Genomic DNA, 22,907 nt, shown 5'->3' with positions numbered 1-22,907 from the left:
CTATATAATATGTTTGAGAAGTGGTAATAATGCTAATAGACTTTTGTTTCGTGCAGTTTAATAATGTTTTTTACAGCCACAAGTAGAAAGCAAAGTGATACCTAAGAGCATATATAAAATTAGATATTTTTCTTGCAGATGATTGTTTAACCACTCCCTATTAATGTTCCTTAATTACTTTTATACTATTTTGCTTTTACCATCTTGATTATCGTCGCCCAATTTCCTCAACCTTCCCGGGGTTGGCCTAACACGTTCCCATTGTATTTGTATCTACAGTATGTCAGTATCCACAACTATATACGTACAACTATAAAATGAAACTACAACAATAAAAGGAAACTACAACATCTAGTGTATTTGTCATAAGGTGTTTGCAGAGTACAAATGAAAATGCTTTTATTAATTGATCAGATTACAATATTTAATTTCAAAAATATATATTTACACTCCATAATTGATTTATAAACTCATTTCTTGGCGTAAGGGTAATTACAACTCATCATCACCGGCCGGGACTATATAACACATATATATATTCTCATGTAGCGCCCAATTTTATAACACATAGTCCAAACTTAACCACAAAAAGATTTTATAAATCATCTGATGGCATCTATTGGGAACCCCGACTTAGAAACCGGCAAATCTGAACCAGTTCCGGAGTCCGCTGCACCAGTACTACTACCACCACCACCACCATCTTCATGCGCCAGTTTTTTAGGTTTCCGGAAGATAGATGTGATAACAAGAGTTCTGGTTTTCTCCGCCACTCTGACTGCTCTTATAGTAATGGTGGCCAGCGACCAGACCGAAATGACTCAGATCCCCGGAGTTCCATCTCCGGCTCCTGTCTCTGCCGAGTTCAAAGAATCGCCCGCTTTCATGTTCGTTTCTTCCTCCATGTTATGACTTATGAGTTATGATCATAATCAAGTAACGGCTTGTTAGTTTAAACTTGAAATTGTTGTTGGCTAATGCAGATTCCTTGTGGTGGCACTTGTGGTGGCTAGTTTCTATGCTTTAATCTCAACACTTTTCTCCATCTCTCTACTCTTGAGACATGAATTCACTGCAGAGATATCCGTTTACATGACCTCCTTAGACACGGTAGCTTATTTTACAAGTAACCTTGAATCTTCAGGTCCAAGTCAGGGCTTTTAATATATAATTCCGGAATATATATATGAATAGGTGATGCTGGGGATTTTGGCGTTTGCGACGGGAACGGCGGGAGGATTTGCATTGAAAGGAAACGAAGACGTTGGGTGGAATAAGATTTGTAATGTCTACGACAAGTTTTGTCGTTACATTGCAACTTCGCTTGCCTCATCTCTATTTGCTTCTTTCCTGCTTCTACTTTTATCCATTTGCTCAGCTCTTTCCAAGAGAACTCCATAAACAAAGCTTAATTCCATCTTGTAACGTGTGTGTGTGTGTGTGTCTGATTTGGTTTATTCATTATTAATGGAGTGGAGTCGTCCCTTGTTACTTATGTCGTAGAAGTTGCTTTGCTTATAGAGCCTCTACATTTAATCATAGCAGTTGCTTTGCTTGGAGTCTTCACATTCTACATTTGTAGCCTCCAACTCCTATATTTTACCCTATGTGAGATGATATGTATTAGTAATACCTCAGAAAATCAAACAGAGCTCCACCACAAACCCTAGTTGTGAGGTTGGGACTCAGACAACAAAGAATGGAAAAATAAAACAGAACCACTTAAAATTTCAGATCCGACTTTTTCTAATCAGAAAGCGCAGGTTAAATCCACGACCCGATTTGCAAGCCGCTTGAGTCACAGTACAGTACATACAGAGTAAACCAAACCTTCCCCTTTCCTGTGAACTAAAACCCGAAGCTCTCTGAGAGAGAGATTGATTACAAATCTTCTACAGCAGAGTAAATAATCTTTATTTGTAAATTTCACAAAAGGATGTAACGTTTGCCTATTTCAGGTAAGCCTCCTTGCAGCAAAGACAAAAATAAATACTACAGAAAGATATATAATGTCACGAGAAGTCAATAGAAAACTATCACGATCCTGAGATTTTTGACCATCTAGTCTACAGACCACAACAACAAGTACACGCAGGTGAATTAAGGTTAGTCTCTTCATCATTCATTCACAGGCGATTCTGGTTTCAAAACTGCTCAGGCAAATTGCAAACGCTTGAAACGCAGAAATCGGATATCCATAATCCATGGTGAACATGTCTTTGCCAACTTTCCCAAACTGGAGTATGATCCTCTCAGACGGCTGCCCTGTTTCACAATCGCTAACCGCAACAAGCTGAAAGTTCTTAACCGAAGCCACTGTGACTCGACCATGGAAATTTAAGCACCAACATTGTAGCTGCTCGTGCCATCGTGGAGTCTTGTTACTCAGCACCAACGGTGGGTCTCTCAGGTTGTTGCCTGAGTCGCTGCAAGATGCACTATTGCTGCGCACGGGTTTTGAATGAGATCTCAAGAACGGTGATGGACGGATGAATAATGAGCTTATGGACGTTGAAGCTACTCTTCCCCGGGACTCCACAATGCTCATAGGTATTGTATCCATAATGCAACGCATTCTTCTTGGTCCCCTGTTATTTATATACCATGGAGAAATAGTAAAACTCACAATGGACAAAAGACTTGCAAGAATTTTATTTTCGAATGTGGAAATTTTGTTTACCGAGAACCTAAGCCGTTTAACTCGTATGAAATGTGAGCGATGGGGTAACTTCCCTGAGGAACTCTAGGTGAAACTTTGATGAGATTAGAAGAACGGCTCTTCTGCATCTTGGCTGCTCCAGTCTGTGGCGTCAGATTACCATCAAAGACCGTGAATTTTGTTCCAAGGAAGTTTGATCTTGCAATAACAATAAGAGGTTTAGACAGTTAACATACTTTAATAGCTTTGAAGAAGTTGGGTTCCGATTCAATACTTTACCATCTCATAATCTAATGCTCACAACCCGACTATAACTCATAAAGCTAGAAACTTTGTTGTACTACTCTCTCAAAACAAGTTGGAACTCCAAGTTAGCTTACTCTCTTAAGATCTTAGTAAGCTAAAGAAGGAGATATATTAATATGCATACCTCACTCTCCCTAGATAAACGTTGCTTCTCTTTGACATATCGTCTGAACGCAAAGAGATGATGTAATCAGTGCAAGTTGCCCGCTTAAGCTTAGAAGCAGCAAGAAGAAATTTCCCGTTATCCGTCAAAGCTGCCAAAATATCAAAAAGAAGAGGGGCTTTTGTCAACAATCTCAAAACTCGGAAACAAGTAATCTCTCTTTTAAACGTGGAAGAAGAACAGAGTTGGCTTACAGTTGGTTAAGCCGAGATAGAGATGATACGATTGCGTATTCCGATTACGTAGTATGAAACATTGAACCAGAGAATCCCTTGGACCAGGCTACATAGAACACAATCAAAAGCACCAAACCCTTCAGCTTTTGTTGAGCATATGAAGAACACTTAAAGGAGAACACATGTGATCAGTTCCTAGGCACAAAGAGCATCAAAGTCTCGATTTTTATGTTTCAATTTCATCACTTTAACACTTAAAAAAATCGAAACTTTAAACTTTTAAGAGAAACCTGCTTGAGGGAAGTGGGGAAAGTCAATTTAGAGGAGAATTCAGGAACAGATACAATCTCCTTGGTTATAATTCTCCAGCTACGGCAAACGCCGGCGCAAGCCACCACGTTTTTTCGCGACGGCCAATCGCCGCCGTCAGCAGTCTCAACCCTAATCAGGATCTCTCTGAGCAGCTCCTCCGGAAGCTCCTCCCAGCTGAAAGAGTCTGAAACAGTAGAAATCGAAGCGGCGTCGTGGACCACACGGTGTGGCCTGGACCGCATTTCCTGGATCAAAGTCCGGATCGTCATGCGTTGAGATCTATATCTATAAAAAAAGGGGTTTTTAAGAGATGACTGAGATCATGTAAAACATGATCTGGGTTGTCATCAAGGGAGAATCATTTGGGTTGGGTGGGTCGGTGGGTGGGTGTGAAGAAGAAGTTGGGAGAAGTGTTTGTTGTTTGAGAGACGCGAACAAGATTCCAACACAACCGATAATAATGGATGGAGGCGTTTTCTGAACTTCTTCTTCTTCTTCTTCTTACCGCTTCTTTAGATAATTTGTATTTTTTCTTTTTCTTTTATTAATTAATTCGTTTTTTTTGGGAAACGATAAAATAAAAATGGTTCTGTGATAGGATAAGGATGATAAATTGATAACTGAAAAATCTGAGGATTTTTTTTGTCAGGATTTGATATTAAATATTTATTTACCTATTTTTATCTACTATAGCTGGTAGTACTGTATATATTGTAATTCATAAGTATTATTCTTTTTACTACGACTGAAATACTAAATTTTCAAAATCTTTAGCATTTTGGTACTGTTTGTCTCTAAAGATATTCTAATTGAAAGATACTTTTAAACCGGCCATAATGTCGAGGTCATTAATGTGTTTATTATCATGATTCGTTTCTTGTTCTTCATTCCTTTTCTTTCTTCCTGTCCTTGTAAGAAAACAAACAGAGAGGCACAACTAGAAAAACAAAACTAAAGAATCCAAGTCCGTAACTAAACTGTAGATTCGTTATCTTTCATTGTAGGTATTGATTCCATGCTATCTCATGGTTTTCTAAGTAAACTAGCTTCGAAACTGTGACAATGATGTAAATCTTATTATACATGTAACATGTGTGTGTATCATGTGGCGCCTTAAACGATAAGTAACAACACTCCAACTAGGATAATAGTGTAGATCGGAGGCACAAAAGCAGACCACGAGGCATTCAAATTGTCATATTAAAGGGTCACATGTTTGACCCACTAGTCTACTATAATGAAATTTGCAGTTAAATGTTTCAATATCCATGGGATTGGTTAAGTAACATTTGAATATTTTTGATCATCCAGTTAAGCATCCCAAGGGCTTTGGAAAAATACTACTATACGTAGTTATTTAATATTTGCATTTATTCTTACCCTTATCGAAAGTTATACTTTTACGCTTGCTTTTTAATGGTTTTGTGGCCTCCGAACAGTTGAACTAATTGTTTTAAAGTTGTTTTCTCTGTTTCAAGATGAATTTTGATTACTTTTGTATCATAATTTTCTATCCATTTTTGAAAATTTATCCGAAGATGACTTGTATATCTAACCATATATTGGAGATGAAGGGGACATTTTTATATTAAACGGTTTTGAAGATGAAAAGCAATTTACGCGAATAAAAAGATAATAAATTGATTTAATGATGAACCTTTCATCATATTCACCCCAAGACGGGTACACGAGAATTGGCTTTTGCTCTCTCTCTGAGTGCAAGGACAACAAAGAATAGTAAGAGAAAAAGGAACACCTGGGCAACCAGTATTATTCAAATCACAAAAGCTATTTCTTGTAATGATGAATACCACTCTATTTAAATAGAGACTTTAGTTGATGTCAAAAAAAGAAAGAGAAAATAAAAAGAGACCTCTAGTACATCCAAAGATAAATTAGTACTTCATAACAATAACATATGTATATAAGTACATTGCCAGGAAAATTAATAAAGTAGTTTTAATTTAGCATGACAACCAGTTTCATAAACCTTATAAAAAAGACTCAGCCAATATTTTATCAAGTAAACGTCTTAAGCACATAAGGAAGAACATTTCCATCACAATTAGTATAACTCGATATTCTTTTTTTTTTGGTAGAACAAGGGGGATGAGTATAAGTCTGGTATGGGGTCAATTCCCTGAAACAGGTTAAAAACTTAATTACTCTGAAATAATTTCTTTATTGGTATATTAGTATTATTATTATCTATATTAGGTAGTCAGATGTACAAATTTGTTAAAAGGAATATATCATACCATAAAACAATCTATAATGCCAAAAAGAATCAAAATACTTAGGGTGTGAATGGTTGTAGCGGTTGGAGCAGACAAATCCATCTGCGGACTGGACCGCTTTTTATTTACCATTCAGTAAATGTAGTACGCAGTTGTGCGGTCCAAATAAAGCAGAGACAAGACCGCAGCGGACCAACTGCGGACCGCTTTTGCATACAAATAGAGTTAGTCCGCAGCGGTCTGTAGTCCACCTTAAAAATGGAGCGGTCCAGACCGCAGATGGATTTGGCCGCCCTGACCACAATTACCATTCAAACCCTTAGATATTTGGTCCAGTCCACAGATGGATTTGTCCGCCCCAACCACTGCAACCATTCACACCCTACAAATAGAGTTGGACCGCTGCGATCTGTTGTCCACACTTAAAGCAGAGCGATCTAATCCGCAGATAGCTTTGTCCGCCCCAACCGCTGCAACCATTCACATCCTTAAATATTCGCTCATAAAGGTTCTCCAATAAAGTCATTAAAAATAGGGGAAAAAAGGATAAAAGCGTGTTCCCCTCTGTTGTTTTGATATGTAATCTTTAACACGACAACATCATAACCAATGAGCTAATTTCACAGATACGGTCATAACAACGGGGGTGTAAATGTAAAAAGTCATCTCAGCCGTCCATTTGGAATAAAGTTCTTGAGATGGATATTTCGACGGTTAGAGATTAGCTCTAAGTGAGATTTTTAAAAAGCGTTGACCTCTCTATCTTCCACTTGGCTTAATGGCTTCTCTGCTTAACATCTATAAATATTTTTATTTTATATAGGGCCATCTTTGGCGGTCTCTCGTCTTCGTCTCTTTGCTGTCCTTCAAACAGAACTGTACCATCTCTCTCTCTCTCGACGACCAAAAAGAGAATCATTTTGATCTTTCGAATCTCTTCATAACCAGGTTTTGTGTGGTTTTTTTTTTTTTATGGATACCTTTCAGATTCTTTTACTGTTGAAGAAAGTTTTTCACAATTTCTTGGTTTTTCACCATAACTTTTCCATGATTTTGAGATATTTTTACGGATTCAAACTCTTGATGATTATGGTGGAGTTATGATTTTGGAATGTTTTTGTTGTTTTCGGAATTTTTACGGTCATAACTCTTGATTCCCTTTTTCGGAATTTTTCTTGATTTTTAAATATTTCACGGCGGCTAAAATTGGAATCATAAATCTAAATTCCACAAAATCACGTTTCCTGTTTTGTTTTAGGATATATACTTTAAACGCTGAGATTTACAAAAAATGGCGATTGGATTAAGCACAATGCTGGAAAAAACAGAGACTCTGTTAGGGTCAGATCACGCATCAGTCGTCTCCATGAACTTGTTCGTTGCTCTGCTTTGCGCCTGCATCGTGCTCGGTCACTTACTCGAGGAGACTCGCTGGATGAATGAGTCTATCACAGCTCTTATCATCGTAAGCTTTTTTTTTTATTACTATTATTATTTGTTTTTACCCCAAAGTACACGTAGACAATTCTAATAAGTATTATGAATTACGCAAATTAGGGTTCATGTACTGGTATTGTGATCTTGCTTATAAGTGGAGGCAAGAGCTCAAGGATTCTTGTGTTTAGTGAAGATCTCTTCTTCATTTATCTTCTTCCACCGATTATATTCAACGCTGGGTGAGTTTTTTTTCTTCTTCTTCTTTTAAATTTCATGTTAAACCGGGTATGTTCAATTCAAAACCGGTTCTCTTGATGAATAACACATTTTTGTTTTGGTTTTTTTGCTTCAGGTTTCAGGTTAAGAAGAAGCAATTTTTCCGCAACTTCACGACCATTATGTTTTTTGGTGCTATTGGTACTCTCATTTCATTTGTTATCATATCATTAGGTAAAACAAAAATCTCAATTATCACCTTCTACATTTCAAAGTGATCAGTCTCGATACATTTTGATGATATTTCCGGTTCTGTTTTTTGGTTAGGTGCTAAACATTTTTTCGAGAAAATGAATATCGGAGATCTCACCATTTCGGATTATTTAGGTAACCAAGCTCGTTCTGCTTTATTGCTCATTTAAATGTCACATCCGCTTAATTAGTCTATTATGATTTGTAGCAATTGGAGCAATATTCTCTGCTACAGACTCTGTTTGCACTTTGCAAGTAAGAATTTTCTTAAGCAACATTTCAAAATTATTATACCTAATCAAGAATTAACAACCCCTCTTTTGTTAAAATCTAGGTGCTAAATCAAGACGACACACCTCTCTTGTACAGTCTGGTCTTTGGAGAAGGTGTAGTGAACGATGCAACATCTGTTGTGCTCTTCAACGCAATACAGAGATTTGATCTCACAAACATCAATTCAACCATAGCTTTGGAGTTTGCTGGAAACTTCTTTTATCTCTTCATCTTAAGCACAGCACTTGGTGTTGCAGTAAGCTTCCTTCCTCCCTTCTCCTCAAATTTCAGCAATGGGATTTGGAGTTAATCAGAAAAGTGTTCACTCATTTTATTTCTCAGGCTGGATTGCTCAGTGCTTTCATTATGAAGAAGCTCTATATTGGAAGGTATATATTGCGTGTTTATGGATCGTTGTATACATGAGTTTCTTTTTTGGTTAGTTCTTGATAGTTCTATGCTTATGCTTTGTTAGTTGCGTTCTTTCTTTAATATTTTTACTTTCTTTTTTGGTTAAATCAGGCACTCTACTGATCGTGAAGTTGCTCTTATGATGCTACTGGCTTACTTATCATATATGCTTGCAGAGGTAAGATACAAATATGATAATTAACGAAGCAAGGTTTTTGTTACTTTCTCACCAAGACAAAATGAAATCATGAAATATTTTTCCTTTGCAGCTATTCCACTTAAGCTCAATCTTGACTGTGTTCTTCTGCGGGATTGTTATGTCTCACTATACATGGCACAATGTAACAGATAAATCAAAAGTTACCACAAAGTAAGTTTTTTTTCTTCTAATAGTAATAATTATTGAAATCTCTATCTGGTGAAATTGGTTGACTAAAATGAATTTATTTTTCTTGGTGTAGACACACTTTTGCTGCATTGTCATTCCTAGCTGAGATTTTTATCTTCCTTTACGTTGGAATGGATGCTCTCGATATTGAGAAATGGGACGTTGTACGCGACAGGTGAGACTTTCTATAGTGTGTCAAATGAAAATATGTACAATTTGCTTTTGTTAATTCATTTTAGTGATCTTGCTTCAACACTACTTTGCGTAGTCCTGGTCAGTCGATTGGAGTGAGTTCAATACTTCTAGGGCTTATTCTTCTGGGTCGTGCTGCGTTTGTGTTCCCATTATCCTTCTTGTCTAATTTGACAAAGTCACCAGATGAGAAATTAGATTGGAAGAAACAAGTAACCATTTGGTGGGCTGGTCTGATGCGTGGTGCAGTGTCAATGGCTCTTGCTTATAACCAGGTTTTGATCCGTGAACTACAAGAAACAAAGATAAAAACCTGTTATAACAATCTTTGGGTTTTAATAAGTTCTTACTAATCTCTTCTCTCTCTATCTGTTACATCATAGTTCACAACTTCAGGACACACTAAGGTTCTTGGAAACGCTATCATGATCACCAGCACCATTACCGTTGTTCTTTTCAGTACTGTGGTACGTTTCAACTCTTTGCGCAAACCGATTTGCATCCTAGTAAACTCGTATCGGGTTTAACCAATCCAACACGTAATTGAACATCAAAGAGAAAAATAAACTGATATGTAACAATGTATTTATCCTAATCATCTCTTACGTTTTCGGCAGGTGTTTGGTTTGCTAACCAAACCGTTAGTAAAACACTTGCACCCTTCATCAAAACGGTCTTCCACGACAGCGCTGCTGATCACACCGGGATCTTCTTTACAGGATCCGCTCCTCAATGGTGATAGTATCTATGACCCGTATTATGACCACATTGATCAACCGATCACCTTTAGAATGTTCTTGAAAACTCCGTCCCGAGCCATTCATCACTACTGGAGGAAATTTGATAACGCTGTTATGCGTCGCATTTTTGGCGGCAGAGGAGTTTCTCCTGTCGTTCCGGGTTCACCAGTTGAGACAAGTATCCGGCAGTGGAGTGAAGGAGTAGAAATCAAGGAACAAAACGGTGAACCTTGACGGACCATATTGATATGGGTAAAGGATCTTTGACTAGATGATCGCGTTTATGGCGTTTTGGACGCAAACGCAACAGACCGGCTCTCATTTCTTTGCCTCCAGTTTTGGTACAATGGTTTTTGCTATACGGGCGCATTTTGATGTGGTTTTTTTCTCCGGTTTGATTTTGGTTTTTGTTGTGGTTTTGTTAGAGCCGGTCCAATTTTTTATGGTTTGGGTTTTTGGTGTTTGGTTTAGCGGTTTTGTTGTTAAATTGTAATTCTCTATGTAAATAGGGACTGTGACTGATATAGGGGTGACTTGTGAGAATGACTTGGGTAACTGTCCACCCCAATTAACGTAGACGTTAGCGGCTGCGTTTTGAGATACGCCGTTTGTGTTGGGGGGGTCGTTTTCTTTCAAGTTTTTTTCTTTCTTTGGTATGAATTTTCTTTAAAGTTTGTGTACACTTTTTACATACTTATACAAACATTACATACAAATCTTCTAATGTTCATAATTCTGCAAGAAACTTGTTGACGAATTCGAAATTACCAAATAATATATATTTGCTTGCTCGTTAATATCTTTGTCTTCCCAGGACAAACTAAGTGAGTGGGTGTTTGTACCGGGGATTGCACAACTTAAACAAATAAAGATTTTCGGGGGAAGAGTAAAGTTGGTTCTTTTATTAACAATAAAAACGTGAGGTCGTCACTAAAACGAGTCAAGATTGAGCTCGACAATTCACAGGAGAACTAACAAGCTAATGATGACGAGCTCGGAAGCTAAAAAGAATTATACAGAAAACAATAACAGTTTTCGATGCAAAGTATTGCTCTTTAGATATTGTCCGCGGGTCAGGATCCTCTTCCTAGTAAATGTCCTCTCCTTTTATAGCGGATTGTTGACCTAGGGTTCCCATCGCGAAATGTCGAGGTTACCCTCGACGGAGTGTTAATGACTGTCTCCAAATTTTGTCGGGCCGAAATCACAATTAATCTGTGTTGTTGGGCCTAGTGGCATATTGGGCGCAGCCCATATCCAACAATAGTCCCCCCTTAGTCCGGAGAGCGGCAGTTCTTCTGCGATCAACGGACGTGCTTGAATTATCTATTAATATGCCTGCTCGGCACAGATTACCTCGGGTCGCTTCTGGAGAACAAAATTGCTACAATGATTCTTCTGTAAATGCTAGGCTCGTCTTCTTGAGAGATACAATGAATATCCAGTGGTTTTTGCTTTGAGTGCAATATTCGATGAATTTATGGAAAATGAGTAGGTCGTAGATCGAGGTGGCGGATTTTGGTTGCTCCTATCGAAAACCCTAACAACCGCTGCTGAGAAAGCTTCTCATTGTGAGATCGCCTATGGTCGGTGATCGGCAGGATCCGCCGGTTAATAGCCCTTGTTGGGGGCGCCGAGAGTTACAGTCAGTAAATCTGAGATCGGCAGTCTCAGTGGGGTTGGCGAAGATGGTTGTTGTGAGGTATTGGAGAGCGGCAAGATGGTTCTCACAGGCATGACAATAGAAACGTGAATGCCAATTCTGTTTGCCCGAGCTCGGCGGAGGTCGACACCGTTTCTGAACGGAGGTCGACACCATTTCCACCGTTAACTTACGAGCTTTGCTTCAATTCAGTATTTGATGGTTCTGGTAAGATCGATCTGCGTTGATTGTTTTAGGGGAATCAGAGGCGAGCTCGGCAGTAAAGTGGTTGATGGTTACGAGCTCGGCGGATCGCGGGAGAGAGGTCGAGATGGGTTGAACGGCAATGAGCTCGACAGATCGCATGAGAGAGTTTGAGATGGGTTGAACGGCAATGAGCTCGGCGCGGTTGCTCGGCAATCTCCTGGACTGAGCTCGGCGCGGTCGCTCCGTCTTAGTCGTGAGTCCGTTCTAGTGGATTTTGGAGGTTGGCGTGACGGAGAAATTGAGATCAACCTAACATGTGTGATGTCAGGTCGGCATATGGAGATTGGCAAGTGGAGATTGGTAAGTGGATATCGGCGATATGAGCAAAAGAGGTGGTTGGCGATATGAGCGAGAGAAGAGGTCGGCGACTTGAGGTCGGCGAGTTGAGGTCAGCGAGATTGAGATTGAGGTCGGCGAGTGAGATTGAGGTCGATGACGAGAGTGAGATTGTGGTCGGCGAGAGTGAGATCATCATCGTCGAGGTTGAGATTGAGATAGGCGAGTGAGATTGAGCTCGGCGCCAAGATTGAGATTGAGGTCGGCGAGAGTGAGATCGTCATTGTCGAGGTTGAGGTTGAGATCGACGAGTGAGATTGAGGTCGCCACCGAGAGTGAGATTGAGCTCGGCTTAAAGTGAGATTGAGGTCGGCGAGAGTGAGATCGTCGTCGTCGAACAAGATCGAGAGGTGAAGAGAGGTCGGCGGACAAGGATTGATGAGTGCTGAGGTTGGTTCTCGCGACATCGGCGGATTGAGGTCGGCGGGACGCTGCGCGATGCCCCGAAGTTCGGCAAATCCTCATTCCAGGTCGGCGCTTGTCCTACCATTGGGGCAAGCTCCAAGGTCAACTTCTAAGATGGGTGTTCATGATGTGCGCTCGCATTCCACTTCCGCTCATGGGAGCGGCAAGAAGATCTTTGATCGTCAATTTGAGGTCAACACATGTGATAGTTCGAGAGAAGGTTTTGAGGTCAGCACCAAGCTGTAGGTAGGCACAAAGCTGGAGATCGGCACCAAACTTGAGGTAGGCGCCAAGCTGGAGGTCAGCACTAAAGTTGAGGTAGGCACCTAGGTAGAGGTTGGCACCAAGATTGAGGTAGGCACCAAGCTGTAGGTTGGCGTCAAGCTGGACGTCGGCACCAAGCTGTAGGTAGCTGCCAAGAGACTGAGTGTTAGAGCGTCGAGCGTGAGAGCGTTGAGCGTGAGAGCATCGAGCGTGAGAGCGTCGAGCGTGAGAGCGTCGAGCGTGAGAGCGTCGATTGTGAGGGCGGCGAGTCTGAGAATGGCAAGCGCGAGAGAGTTAGCGTGAGAGCGTTTGACTGTGAGGGCGTCGAGCATGAGGGCAACAAGCGCGAGAGAGTCGAGCGTGAGAGCGTCGCCTGTGAGGACTGCGAGAATGAGAGTGGCAAGCGTGAGTGAGTCGTGCGTGAGAGTGGCAAGCGCGAGTGAGTCGACTGTGAGGGCGTCGAACATGAGGACAACATGCATGTGAGCGTATGTTTGATATGCAGCAAGGCTTTGTGCTTTACCGGAGTAAAGTGGTAGGCGATACGGACTCGCCATACCTTTAGGTGCGGCTTTTGTGTCCAATTTATCCTGTCGGTGTTTGGGATTGGCAAGAACTTGCAAGTCTGAGCTTGGCTTATTAGTTCAGGCGCCTTCAAGCTTGTGCGAGACTTGCTCCGCTTTTTTTTTGGTTTCGAGATGTATTTTACGGGGTGAGACGTCTCTCGGCTTACCATGTTACGTGTTTCGAATACCAAGGTTTTGGTTGGTAGTTGAGATGTGCTCGTCGTACCTTTTAGGTGCGGCCCTGGTGTCCGGCTTAGCTTGTGGGTGCTCCGAGGTCGGCAAGAGTGTGCAAGTAAGAACTTGGCTTATTCAAACTTGACCGCCTGCTACCTTAATGCGAGACTGGGCTCGGGTTTTTTGTGCGGATTATTTCACCGCTGCATCCATGTGGAACGCGTTTTAAATCGTACACCTGGCCAGGGCGACAATGTAGAAGCTGGACACTCGTTAAGACGGACTCGTTCGAGAGAGCTTGTTTGTGATTAAATGTACTCTTGCGAGTGTAATTTTTATTTTTATGTTTTGTTATAGTTGTGTCTTGTAAAAGGCTGCCTACGTACCCTTCGTAGTTCGTAGTTCAATTTGCAAAGAAAGAGCTCGGTATGACAAGCGTTCTTTTTTTCTTTTTTTTTGGCCCAAGGCGTCTTGTTATTTTTTCGATTTGGCTGAGTTCCATGACCGGTTATCTTGATGGATGGTTTGACCTTACGTCTTTCTCTTTTTCTACCTCGATGTACTTGTTAGCCCGGTGCAATGCATCGTTGAGAGTCAGAGGCTCGTATATGATAATATCGTCCCTAAATCGAGACCCATATGCGAGAGCATTTCGGAGAGCTGATATTGCTGTGTCGTCAGCAATCGAGAGGTTCGAGACGATTCTTTTAAACCTCTCCATGAAGTCTCGTAGAGATTCGTCGTTCTGCTGGAACAGGTTCCAGAGATCAGCGTTCGAGGCACCTCGAATCATAAACGTAGAGTGATGTTGGAGAAAGGCAGTGGTCAGCTCGTTATAGCTCCCTATCGAGTTCGGCGGGAGCCGGGAGAACCACCCTAGAGCTTCGTGGGCTAGATTCTCGACGAATAGCTGGCAGCAGCCAGCTTCGTACTCTTCGTCGCTGAAATGAGCTCGGCTGATTGCAAAACTCATTGAAGTTAAAAACGGTTTCGGATCATCTAATCCGTTGTACGGGGTGAACTTGAACTTGTTTACGTAACGAACTTGAACACGGGAGATCCGTAATGTAAACGGTGAGCGATGGACTTCTTCTAGCACTCGATCAAGGTTGAGGGCGGAGCTCGTGGCTCGGTGGACTCTTGAAGATAGTTCGTGGACCATTTCCTCTAGGCGTCGTATGGTTTCATCTTTGAGATCGCCCTCATACTGTCGGATCGGCAGTGTCGGAGTCGGCGGGCTTCCGCTCCTCTGGCCTTGGTCGTCTTGCTGCTCGTCATTTGGCTCCTCCCTCCTGCGTCGATCAACGGATCCTACGATAATAGACGCCGGGCGGCGTCTATGGTTGTCGTATCGGTCCTCCACCGATGGCTGTGGTGGGGGCGGATTCTCGTTCTCGCCGGCGGGGCTGCTGTCGTTTCGGCGCTCGCCCCTCCTTCGCTGGAGCTTGCTGATTTGGTTCTACGAGGCCTCTTGTGCGGCTGCAATCGCCTCGAGCCGTTCGTTTGTTCGTATTTTCTGGCCATCAAGACGATCGAGAATGACCTGCATCATATCATCGAGTCTATTTCTCTGCATAGGTAAGGGGAGGGTGGCGTTGGGGAGAGTGGTAGCGTTGGTGAGAGTGGCAGTGAGGAGAGCGGTGGTGCTGGTGACCAGCTGGTCTGCGGCAGGTCCGACTTTGACGTGTGCAGCTACGAGAGGCTCAGAGGGCGCGTCGGGCGCTGGTGGAGAGATTGTGCTCGGCAGTGAGCCTTCGATTGGGCTCGGCAGGGAGTTCGGCAGGGAGCTCGGCGGGGGGAGAGTTCGTGTTCTCGTTCGCCCCTATCGCTGCTCCGTTGCTTCGTTGAAGTTTTCGCTGGGGTTCGTCATGACTCTTGAGACTTCGAAGAAGTGAGGATCGTCGGTCTTGATTTATCAAAAGAAACGTTTTACTCTTGCCCCACGGTGGGCGCCAATTGTTTGTACTGGGGATTGCACAACTTAAACAAATAAAGATTTTCGGGGGAAGAGTGAAGTTGGTTCTTTTATTAACGATAAAAACGTGAGGTCGTCACTAAAACGAGTCAAGATTGAGCTCGTCAGTTCACAGGAGAACTAACAAGCTAATGATGACGAGCTCGGAAGCTAAAAGGAATTATACAGAAAACAATAACAGTTTTTGATGCAAAGTATTTCTCTTTAGGTATTGTCCGCGGATCAGGATCCTCTTCCCAATAAATGTCCTCTCCTTTTATAGCGGATTGTTGACCTAGAGTTCCCATCGCGAAATGTCGAGGTTACCCTCGACGGAGTGTTAATGACTGTCTCCTTATTTTGTCGGGCCGAAATCACAATTAATCTGTGTTGTTGGGCCGAGTGACATATTGGGCGCAACCCATATCCAACAGTGGATATCAACCTCTTATATATAGTAACATTATTACAATCTGTCTCGCATAAACTAAAACCCTAAATGTGAAAACAAAGAAACGTCCTTTATATATTCTTTTTCACCTAAATAAAAATTTAATATTGAAACCTTTTCTGATCCGTTATTGTTGTTATGGCATTAAGAAATAAAGCGTCGGACAAGAGAAGAAGGCAGCTTTTTTTGTTGTTCTTGCTTTTAGCCGTGAGGCAGCATTATGCAGTAACTCACATGCATGCGCCTCTAGCCTTCTGGCATTTTAGGAATTTTGCAATAATGCAATATACTTAAACGTTATTAATTCACTAAACACGTCTTTCAATTCCTATACACGTCTCAAGATTTAGACCAAACAACCATTAAAAAACTGGTAAAATAACTAAAAGGATTTGAAGAGAATATAACCATTAAAAAACTGGTAAAATAACTAAAAGGATTTGAAGAGAATATAACCATTAAAAAACTGGTAAAATAACTAAAAGGATTTGAAGAGAATATAACCATTAAAAAACTGGTAAAATAACTAAAAGGATTTGAAGAGAATATCTAGCTACAATGAGTAGTCTTAATTATAAGACAAAGTCTCTAAGTCTAAATACATAAAAAATGCGTGTAAGTTTATTTATAGTGGCTATAAATCCATATGTGTATATATATATATATATATACAATAATAATTGATTATTGTAGACAATTTTTCTGTCTATAACTCCATTGTTATCTGCATATCTACGGATTCAATTGCATATAAATTAAACAGTACTGAGAACAGTAAGATTTAAAAGTTGATACTACTGAGAACAGTAGACTGTAAAGCATATGAAACTTTATTTCGAAACGTTATTTCTACTTTTTCAAAAGGTTCTTTAACTAGAAAAAAAAACAAAAAAAAAGCAACTGCATAAACAAATAGATGAAGTGAAAAGAAAAAAAGTTATCAAAGTGTTCTTGTTTGTATGTGAATTACTTAATGGTAGATTAGATATTTATTCAGAGTTTCCAATTAATATAGTAGGATTATGCATCAATTATGTGATTGACGTAACGGATTTACTTACGCTTTACTCATAAATTGTAACAAAATATTGTTTTTTAGTTACTTTGTGACAAAATACGGACTTGATAAATACTGTAAATGTTTTTTTTTTTACTAGAAATAAATGTTTATTCGAGAATACAAATATGTTTTGGACAAATAAAACTCATGAAAACAAATACATACATGGGTCTAAAATATAAATGTGACCTATAAAGCTGAAAAGGCAAGAAGACGGAGCGAGAAACACGAGGCGGCGGCGAAGACGACGGAGAATAAAACTTGGGGAGCTGGAGAAGACGGAGTAGCAAGAGAAGAAAGCGGTGGAGAAGCGGAGGGAGCGAATGCGGGATCAGGATCAGCGAGAACGTCGTCGTTTTCTGGTTGGAAAAGTGTTGAAGAAGAAGGGATAGTTTGAGTGGTGGAGGAGACGGCGGGGGAAGGGAGGAGAGGAGCGATCTCCGGCGAGATCTGTTGATCAAAGGGAGAGATTGTTGGGGAAGAAGGGATCGTGTTTGTCGTCAGGGAAGAGATGGAAAGTGATGAGGAGAGAGAGATGAAGATGATGAGTGTTAGCATTATAGATGAAGCCATCTTTTTGTTACTGTAATGATGAACAAATCAAAGCTTGTCTTCTTTTTTTTTTCTTGGTTTGAGGTTGTCTTTCTCTCTCTCTCTCTCACTGATCTGCATTTTGTGTTTTAATGATACTGTCTCTATAAAAGAAATCTTTTAACTCTAATAGTAAAATACTAGAATTTGCTTTTTTCGTTTTATTTCTATTTATGAAATCTGTCTCACCTTTTCTAAAAAAATTTAGAGAAAATTGGAGTTTTAGTACATTTTTAAAACTTAATTGGAGAATTAGTACATTCACTATTTAAAATTGGCAAAACACACACTTTCACTATTTACTACTATTTGAATTATTTTTTAATCCTTTACTAATCATTTTATTTACAAATGTGCCATTGAAATTAAATATATATATATATATATTTATTAAATCATCTCTTGAATCTAATAACTAAAATAATATTCAATATATATATATATATATATATTTTTTTTTTTACAGATACAAAAAAATCTATGTTTTTTTTAATAATTTGATATGCATTTTGTGTAATGATTATATCTAATAATGTTAAATATTTTTTATAAATTATGTATCCGTACATCTTATTAAGTGTACATGTGTCTGTACACATTATAATGTATACAGGTGTCTGTACATGTGTCTGTACACATTATAATGAGTACAATTATCAAGTTTACAAATAAATAATAATACACAAGTTTAACCCATATAGTACATTTAGTGTACTTATATATATGTTAATATACATGTTTTTATCCGTACAGCTGATATATAATATATTCAATATAAATGAAATAAAAATATTTAATATGTGTGTAATAAATGTGTACACTAAATATGTTGTACGAATATCTTTTATGCAACTACCCTTTTGTAATTTTACACTACTATACAATACCCCACTTTCTTATCTATCTCATATATCTTCTATTACACAAATAGTAAAACCCATCTATTTCTCTAATTATAAATAATAATTGTATTACAATTTTGAAAATGTACTATTTTGTCAATAAACCCAAAATTTTATTAGTTTTTTTTTAATTGAAAGGATGTGTTTGGTGGAAAAGAAAATATTATTGTTGAAATCTTGAGGAGGGAGTAGAAGCTGCTACTTGTATATTGCACATAATCAGTTTTCTCAATACATGCAAATGAAATAGACTATTTTCTAAAGATTTTTTTTTTATTTTATTTTGATTGAGATTCGGTAATAGAATAAGACTACCAAATTTTACTTTCTTTGGTTATATGTGTATTACTTGATAAAATAAATCGAACTCAACTAATACAAATGATAATCCGGATTGCTAAGCAAGAGTGATTAAAAGTTTGTTTGTTGGATGTTCAAATGAAAAGTACAGTGTATGTATAATTGGGTTATTCCAAACCAAATATTTTGTTGTCTTTTGTACCAAAGTTTGTTGGCGAGTAAAAAAAAAATTTAAAAAGCTTTGTGGTGTGAGAATGTTTCTTTGGGGTTGCTGGTTTTAACGATATCTCTTTTTGAAAGTGAGTGAGTTTGCTTAAAGTTTTTGTTTACTTTTTTAGATAGTGGGATTCAATATCGGTAATTCGATTCGAAACCAGTCAGAAGAATGTAAATACGTAATCAAACCAAACCAAATCAAATAATAGTTGTGATAGAGAGTGTAGTCACTCAAAGGTTTGGTATTTTTTTATAGGATTCTAAAAACGTCATGGGCTTATTCGTTTGTGAACAAGATAGAGAGAGCCCGAACATTCACAAAAGCCCATTCCACATGCTTCTTGGGCCCATGAAATGCAAAAAAATGCTGAGTTTTATTATATACAGCATCGCATGCCCAACTGTTATAGTTATGGTACCGAATGCTCTCTACTGAGTTTACAGAGTTGAACAAACCTTTAGTTCTAAAACATCACACTCTAAACTTGTGTGACATTTCAAACATTCTTTTAATTACATATGATGAATTTTCTGATTACATATTTTGAATTTTCTCATGAAGACTAACTTAATGGAAGCAAAAAAAAAAAAACAAGTCCGTACTTAAAAAGAAATATCTGAATAAAAATAGAATTGTGTTTATCCACAAATGATCCACACCACTAGGCCTACACACCACCTAACTCCGAAACAAGAAAGCCACCTAACATTATATTGCAGCGTATAAAAAAAAGGAGAGTTGGAAAAAACCAAATTTTAAGAATCTGTCAAAATATTTGCAAAAGAGGCAAACAAGGAAGGGTCCCCTGTTAGTTTTTTTGTTTGACGTCTCTTCCCAATGGCTGCTTCTTCTCGTCTCACCTACTCTCCGCGTCTACTATCTAATCCACGACGCTCACCTACCTCCGCCGCCAACCTCAATTTCTCCGCCGCCGATTCATCTCTCCGCTTCAAATCCAATACCTTCTCCGCCGAGTTCTTTTCCCTGCAAACCAGGAGTGTGCCGGTTCCCGTTTTGTTTTCCGATCACCGGCGCCGGCGATGCATGGAACCCACCAACGTCTATGTTAGTGAATTCTTCTTCCTTCTGATGTTCAATTATCTTTTGGATTATGTTCCGGAGAAGACTTTTGATGTTCAGATTTTGTTTTGCTCTTGAGTTTGAAACTATTTATATAGAACTGAAAAAGACGAAACTTTATCCAGATTATGGGAATTTTTGCTGAAAAGACGAAACTTTATCTAGATTGTGGGAATTTATATCCTTGTTCTATTCTGTGTGACCCTTTAGGTGGCTTCAAATTCCACGGAAGTGGAGATAGGAAGTCAAGAATTTGTGAAAAATCCGAGCTTGATTTGTGCTCCAGTGATGGCGGATTCAATAGGCATTATGGTGCTTGAAACTTTCAAAGCACAGGAATTGGGTGCTGACTTGGTGGAAGTTCGATTAGATTGGCTTAAGGATTTCAACCCTCTTGAGGATCTTAATACCATTATAAAGAAATCTCCTCTGCCTACTCTATTCACCTACAGGTTTGTTTTCTGTATTCAAAGCTTGACACTTTTCAATGTTTGATATGAAACTTCCTGGTGTCTTCTTTCCCTTTGTAGAGTAAAGTTATTTTTTTTTTTTTGGTTTGATGTTCTGCTTTTTAGGCCAAAATGGGAAGGTGGTCAATATGGAGGTGATGAAAAGGAGCGACAGGATGTGCTCCGGTTGGCCATGGAGTTGGGAGCTGATTACGTTGATGTTGAACTTCAGGTTAGCGTCGTATAAACTGATGAATTTTGGTATTCAGAAGGTGTTTTGATGCTAGCTTATCAGTTTCTTTTTACTCTATGTTTGCATTGTTAAGGTTGCAACTGAGTTCATCAGATCGATTGAAGGAAAGAAGCCTGAGAATTTCAGAGTAATTGTTTCATCGCACAACTATGAGAATACCCCTTCCGTTGAAGATCTCAATGACCTTGTTGCAAGAATACAACAGACTGGAGCCGACATAGTGAAGATTGCTACTACTGCTGTGGACATCACAGATGTTGCTCGCATGTTCCATATAACCTCAAATGCTCAAGTAAGTGTCTTGCTTACCAGCATGAAGTAAATCAAGTGTTTGCCGACCTCTGAACGTGATTCCCTGTTGTCATCATCTGAACTCTTCACACAAATTTCAGGTTCCCACAATTGGGCTTACTATGGGCGAAAGAGGTCTGATGTCTCGGATTCTTTGTTCCAAATTTGGTGGTTATTTGACCTTTGGCACCTTAGATTCTGGAAAAGTTTCTGCGCCAGGTCAACCAACGATCAAAGATCTGTTGGATCTTTACAACTTTAGAACAATTGGTCCTGACACAGAGGTGTATGGAATTATTGGCAAGCCTGTCAGTCACAGCAAATCACCTATTGTTCACAATCAAGCTTTCAAATCAGTTGGATTTAATGGAGTATATGTTCACTTGTTAGTTGATAATCTTGCAAGCTTTCTCCAAGTATACTCATCTGCTGGTTTCGCTGGATTCAGGTAAGCTATCACGGGGACAGATAAGTTATTCTCCAGAGTAAACAATTCTGAAGTAATTGAACAGACTCGTCCACATTTTACTTTTACGTTTTAAGGTTTGCATGGAAATAAAAGAATTTTTGGGTGAATGATTTAAACCTGTTTTACCTGCAGCTGTACAATTCCTCACAAAGAAGATGCGTTGGAATGTTGTGACGAGGTTGATCCACTGGCAAAGGTCTGTTTTCCTAGTAACCACCAGATAATTTTGATAGTAACCCTAGTCACTAGCAGATAGAATAGATAAATAGCCACACTGTTTCACCCTGAATGCTTGATTTTATTATCTTACAGTCTATAGGAGCTGTGAACACTATACTAAGGAGAAAAAGCGACGGAAAGTTGTTGGGTTACAACACGGATTGTTTTGGTTCCATTTCTGCTATTGAGGATGGCTTGCGTAGTAAGTTTCATGTTCACAGCTTCCATCCTTTTGTTGCTTCTCGTGGAAAAGTTTCGGTTTTTAGTAATGGACCCTTTTCTTATGCTTTTTTTTTCAGGCTCAGGTGATCCAAGCAGTGAACCTTCCTCTTCTTCGCCATTAGCTGGTAAAACAGTGGTGGTTATTGGTGCTGGTGGAGCAGGCAAGGCACTTGCTTATGGTGCAAAAGAAAAGGGGGCCAAAGTTGTAATTGCTAATCGAACTTACGGTAAAGTTACATTTCCGCTTCAGAAACTCCTTTTGGCCTTGACAATACTCTTAATTTTTGGCCTTGACAATACTAATCGAACTTACCAGTCATTTTTGGCCTTGACAATACTCTTCATTTCATCTCTTTTTAGCTGTCATGTTTGCGGTTGTAATTGATGATGTGGTTTTTTGTCTTCCTAATGTTGTGTTTCTATAGAACGAGCACTAGAACTCGCGGAAGCAATTGGAGGCAGAGCGTTATCTCTCGCGGATTTAGATAGCTTTCACCCAGAAGATGGCATGATTTTGGCCAACACCACATCCATGGGTATGCAACCAAATGTTAGTGAGACCCCCATTTCCAAGGTAAGCTTTCCTTATAACAACTCTTTTCTAATGTTAGCTATCGACAACAATGGAGCGGATATTTTATTTTCTGTCATGTAAAGAACAAATACTGGTCTTATCACCTGCAAACTCTCTTCAGTCTTCAGATCTTTAATCTATAAGACAAATCAGTAAGCTAGGTTGTTTTTGGTTCTGCAGCATGCATTGAAGCACTACGCATTGGTATTTGATGCGGTCTACACTCCTAGAATCACCAGACTGTTACGAGAAGCAGACGAATGCGGAGCCATAACAGTCTCTGGCTCAGAGATGTTTGTCAGGCAGGCTTACGAGCAGTTTGAGATATTCACCGGTTTGCCTGGTAAGTGACTCATATCAAACAAAACTCATGTCTTCTGTTCCATAAAACTTAAAACTGACTTTATGTTGAATTGTTTGTGTAGCTCCAAAGGAACTCTTCTGGCAGATCATGTCCAA

The 22,907-nt window shown here is 39.5% G+C and overlaps 6 protein-coding genes across 6 annotated transcripts in view; 3 read left to right on the top strand and 3 right to left on the bottom strand.

The window, feature by feature from the left end:
• Nucleotides 560-1,730, top strand: LOC104722822 (CASP-like protein 1D2). Its single transcript, XM_010441100.1, has 3 exons — nucleotides 560-887; nucleotides 984-1,110; nucleotides 1,195-1,730. Exons 1-3 carry the CDS (start codon nucleotides 610-612, stop codon nucleotides 1,399-1,401), a joined length of 612 nt encoding a protein of 203 aa, XP_010439402.1. The 5' UTR covers nucleotides 560-609; the 3' UTR covers nucleotides 1,402-1,730.
• LOC104722734 (tubby-like F-box protein 9) lies at nucleotides 1,894-4,134 on the bottom strand. The gene is made up of 5 exons (XM_010440985.2): nucleotides 3,595-4,134; nucleotides 3,323-3,410; nucleotides 3,090-3,219; nucleotides 2,681-2,857; nucleotides 1,894-2,588 (listed from the first exon to the last, which is right to left on the bottom strand). The coding sequence occupies exons 1-5, from the start codon at nucleotides 3,883-3,885 to the stop codon at nucleotides 2,123-2,125; spliced, it is 1,152 nt and encodes a 383-aa protein (XP_010439287.1). The 5' UTR covers nucleotides 3,886-4,134; the 3' UTR covers nucleotides 1,894-2,122.
• On the top strand, nucleotides 6,676-10,442 carry LOC104722644 (sodium/hydrogen exchanger 3-like). The gene is made up of 14 exons (XM_010440880.2): nucleotides 6,676-6,801; nucleotides 7,112-7,318; nucleotides 7,411-7,529; nucleotides 7,643-7,740; nucleotides 7,834-7,893; nucleotides 7,967-8,013; nucleotides 8,093-8,287; nucleotides 8,374-8,420; nucleotides 8,554-8,620; nucleotides 8,712-8,812; nucleotides 8,904-9,005; nucleotides 9,099-9,297; nucleotides 9,406-9,489; nucleotides 9,640-10,442. Exons 2-14 carry the CDS (start codon nucleotides 7,145-7,147, stop codon nucleotides 9,994-9,996), a joined length of 1,650 nt encoding a protein of 549 aa, XP_010439182.1. The 5' UTR covers nucleotides 6,676-6,801; nucleotides 7,112-7,144; the 3' UTR covers nucleotides 9,997-10,442.
• On the bottom strand, nucleotides 13,925-14,578 carry LOC104703648. The gene has a single exon (XM_010419702.1). It carries the CDS (start codon nucleotides 14,576-14,578, stop codon nucleotides 13,925-13,927), a length of 654 nt encoding a protein of 217 aa, XP_010418004.1.
• Nucleotides 16,952-17,587, bottom strand: LOC104722553 (classical arabinogalactan protein 27-like). Its single transcript, XM_010440779.2, has one exon. The coding sequence runs from the start codon at nucleotides 17,452-17,454 to the stop codon at nucleotides 17,071-17,073; it is 384 nt and encodes a 127-aa protein (XP_010439081.1). The 5' UTR covers nucleotides 17,455-17,587; the 3' UTR covers nucleotides 16,952-17,070.
• The window catches only part of LOC104722464 (bifunctional 3-dehydroquinate dehydratase/shikimate dehydrogenase, chloroplastic), a 4,760-nt gene continuing 1,466 nt past the window's right edge, over nucleotides 19,614-22,907 (top strand). Inside the window, exons 1-10 of the mRNA XM_010440661.2 lie at nucleotides 19,614-19,956; nucleotides 20,182-20,423; nucleotides 20,547-20,652; nucleotides 20,747-20,965; nucleotides 21,066-21,412; nucleotides 21,566-21,629; nucleotides 21,746-21,854; nucleotides 21,952-22,101; nucleotides 22,300-22,448; nucleotides 22,629-22,791. Coding sequence (XP_010438963.1) covers nucleotides 19,729-19,956; nucleotides 20,182-20,423; nucleotides 20,547-20,652; nucleotides 20,747-20,965; nucleotides 21,066-21,412; nucleotides 21,566-21,629; nucleotides 21,746-21,854; nucleotides 21,952-22,101; nucleotides 22,300-22,448; nucleotides 22,629-22,791 — 1,777 coding nt within the window. The 5' untranslated portion in view covers nucleotides 19,614-19,728. The remainder of the gene's footprint in view (nucleotides 19,957-20,181; nucleotides 20,424-20,546; nucleotides 20,653-20,746; nucleotides 20,966-21,065; nucleotides 21,413-21,565; nucleotides 21,630-21,745; nucleotides 21,855-21,951; nucleotides 22,102-22,299; nucleotides 22,449-22,628; nucleotides 22,792-22,907) is intronic.

The sequence above is a fragment of the Camelina sativa genome, chromosome 1, assembly GCF_000633955.1.
Source record: "Camelina sativa cultivar DH55 chromosome 1, Cs, whole genome shotgun sequence".
Taxonomy (NCBI): Eukaryota; Viridiplantae; Streptophyta; class Magnoliopsida; order Brassicales; family Brassicaceae; genus Camelina; species Camelina sativa.
Note: the sequence above shows the minus strand (reverse complement) of the source record. Positions and strands in the feature narration are given on the sequence as shown.

Excerpts from the sequence above, each read along its gene's own strand:
- LOC104722822 (XM_010441100.1), top strand. The coding sequence starts at position 610 with ATGGCATCTATTGGGAACCCCGACTTAGAAACCGGCAAATCTGAACCA. Across the intron at positions 888-983 it reads AAAGAATCGCCCGCTTTCAT|ATTCCTTGTGGTGGCACTTG; the intron begins GTTCGTTTCTTC and ends TGGCTAATGCAG. Across the intron at positions 1,111-1,194 it reads ACATGACCTCCTTAGACACG|GTGATGCTGGGGATTTTGGC; the intron begins GTAGCTTATTTT and ends ATATATGAATAG.
- LOC104722734 (XM_010440985.2), bottom strand. The coding sequence starts at position 3,885 with ATGACGATCCGGACTTTGATCCAGGAAATGCGGTCCAGGCCACACCGT. Across the intron at positions 3,220-3,322 it reads CTATCTCGGCTTAACCAACT|CTTTGACGGATAACGGGAAA; the intron begins GTAAGCCAACTC and ends ATATTTTGGCAG. Across the intron at positions 2,858-3,089 it reads GTTTATCTAGGGAGAGTGAG|ATCAAACTTCCTTGGAACAA; the intron begins GTATGCATATTA and ends TGTTATTGCAAG.
- LOC104722644 (XM_010440880.2), top strand. The coding sequence starts at position 7,145 with ATGGCGATTGGATTAAGCACAATGCTGGAAAAAACAGAGACTCTGTTA. Across the intron at positions 8,288-8,373 it reads GCACAGCACTTGGTGTTGCA|GCTGGATTGCTCAGTGCTTT; the intron begins GTAAGCTTCCTT and ends TTTATTTCTCAG. Across the intron at positions 9,298-9,405 it reads TGGCTCTTGCTTATAACCAG|TTCACAACTTCAGGACACAC; the intron begins GTTTTGATCCGT and ends GTTACATCATAG.
- LOC104703648 (XM_010419702.1), bottom strand. The coding sequence starts at position 14,578 with ATGGTCCACGAACTATCTTCAAGAGTCCACCGAGCCACGAGCTCCGCC.
- LOC104722553 (XM_010440779.2), bottom strand. The coding sequence starts at position 17,454 with ATGGCTTCATCTATAATGCTAACACTCATCATCTTCATCTCTCTCTCC.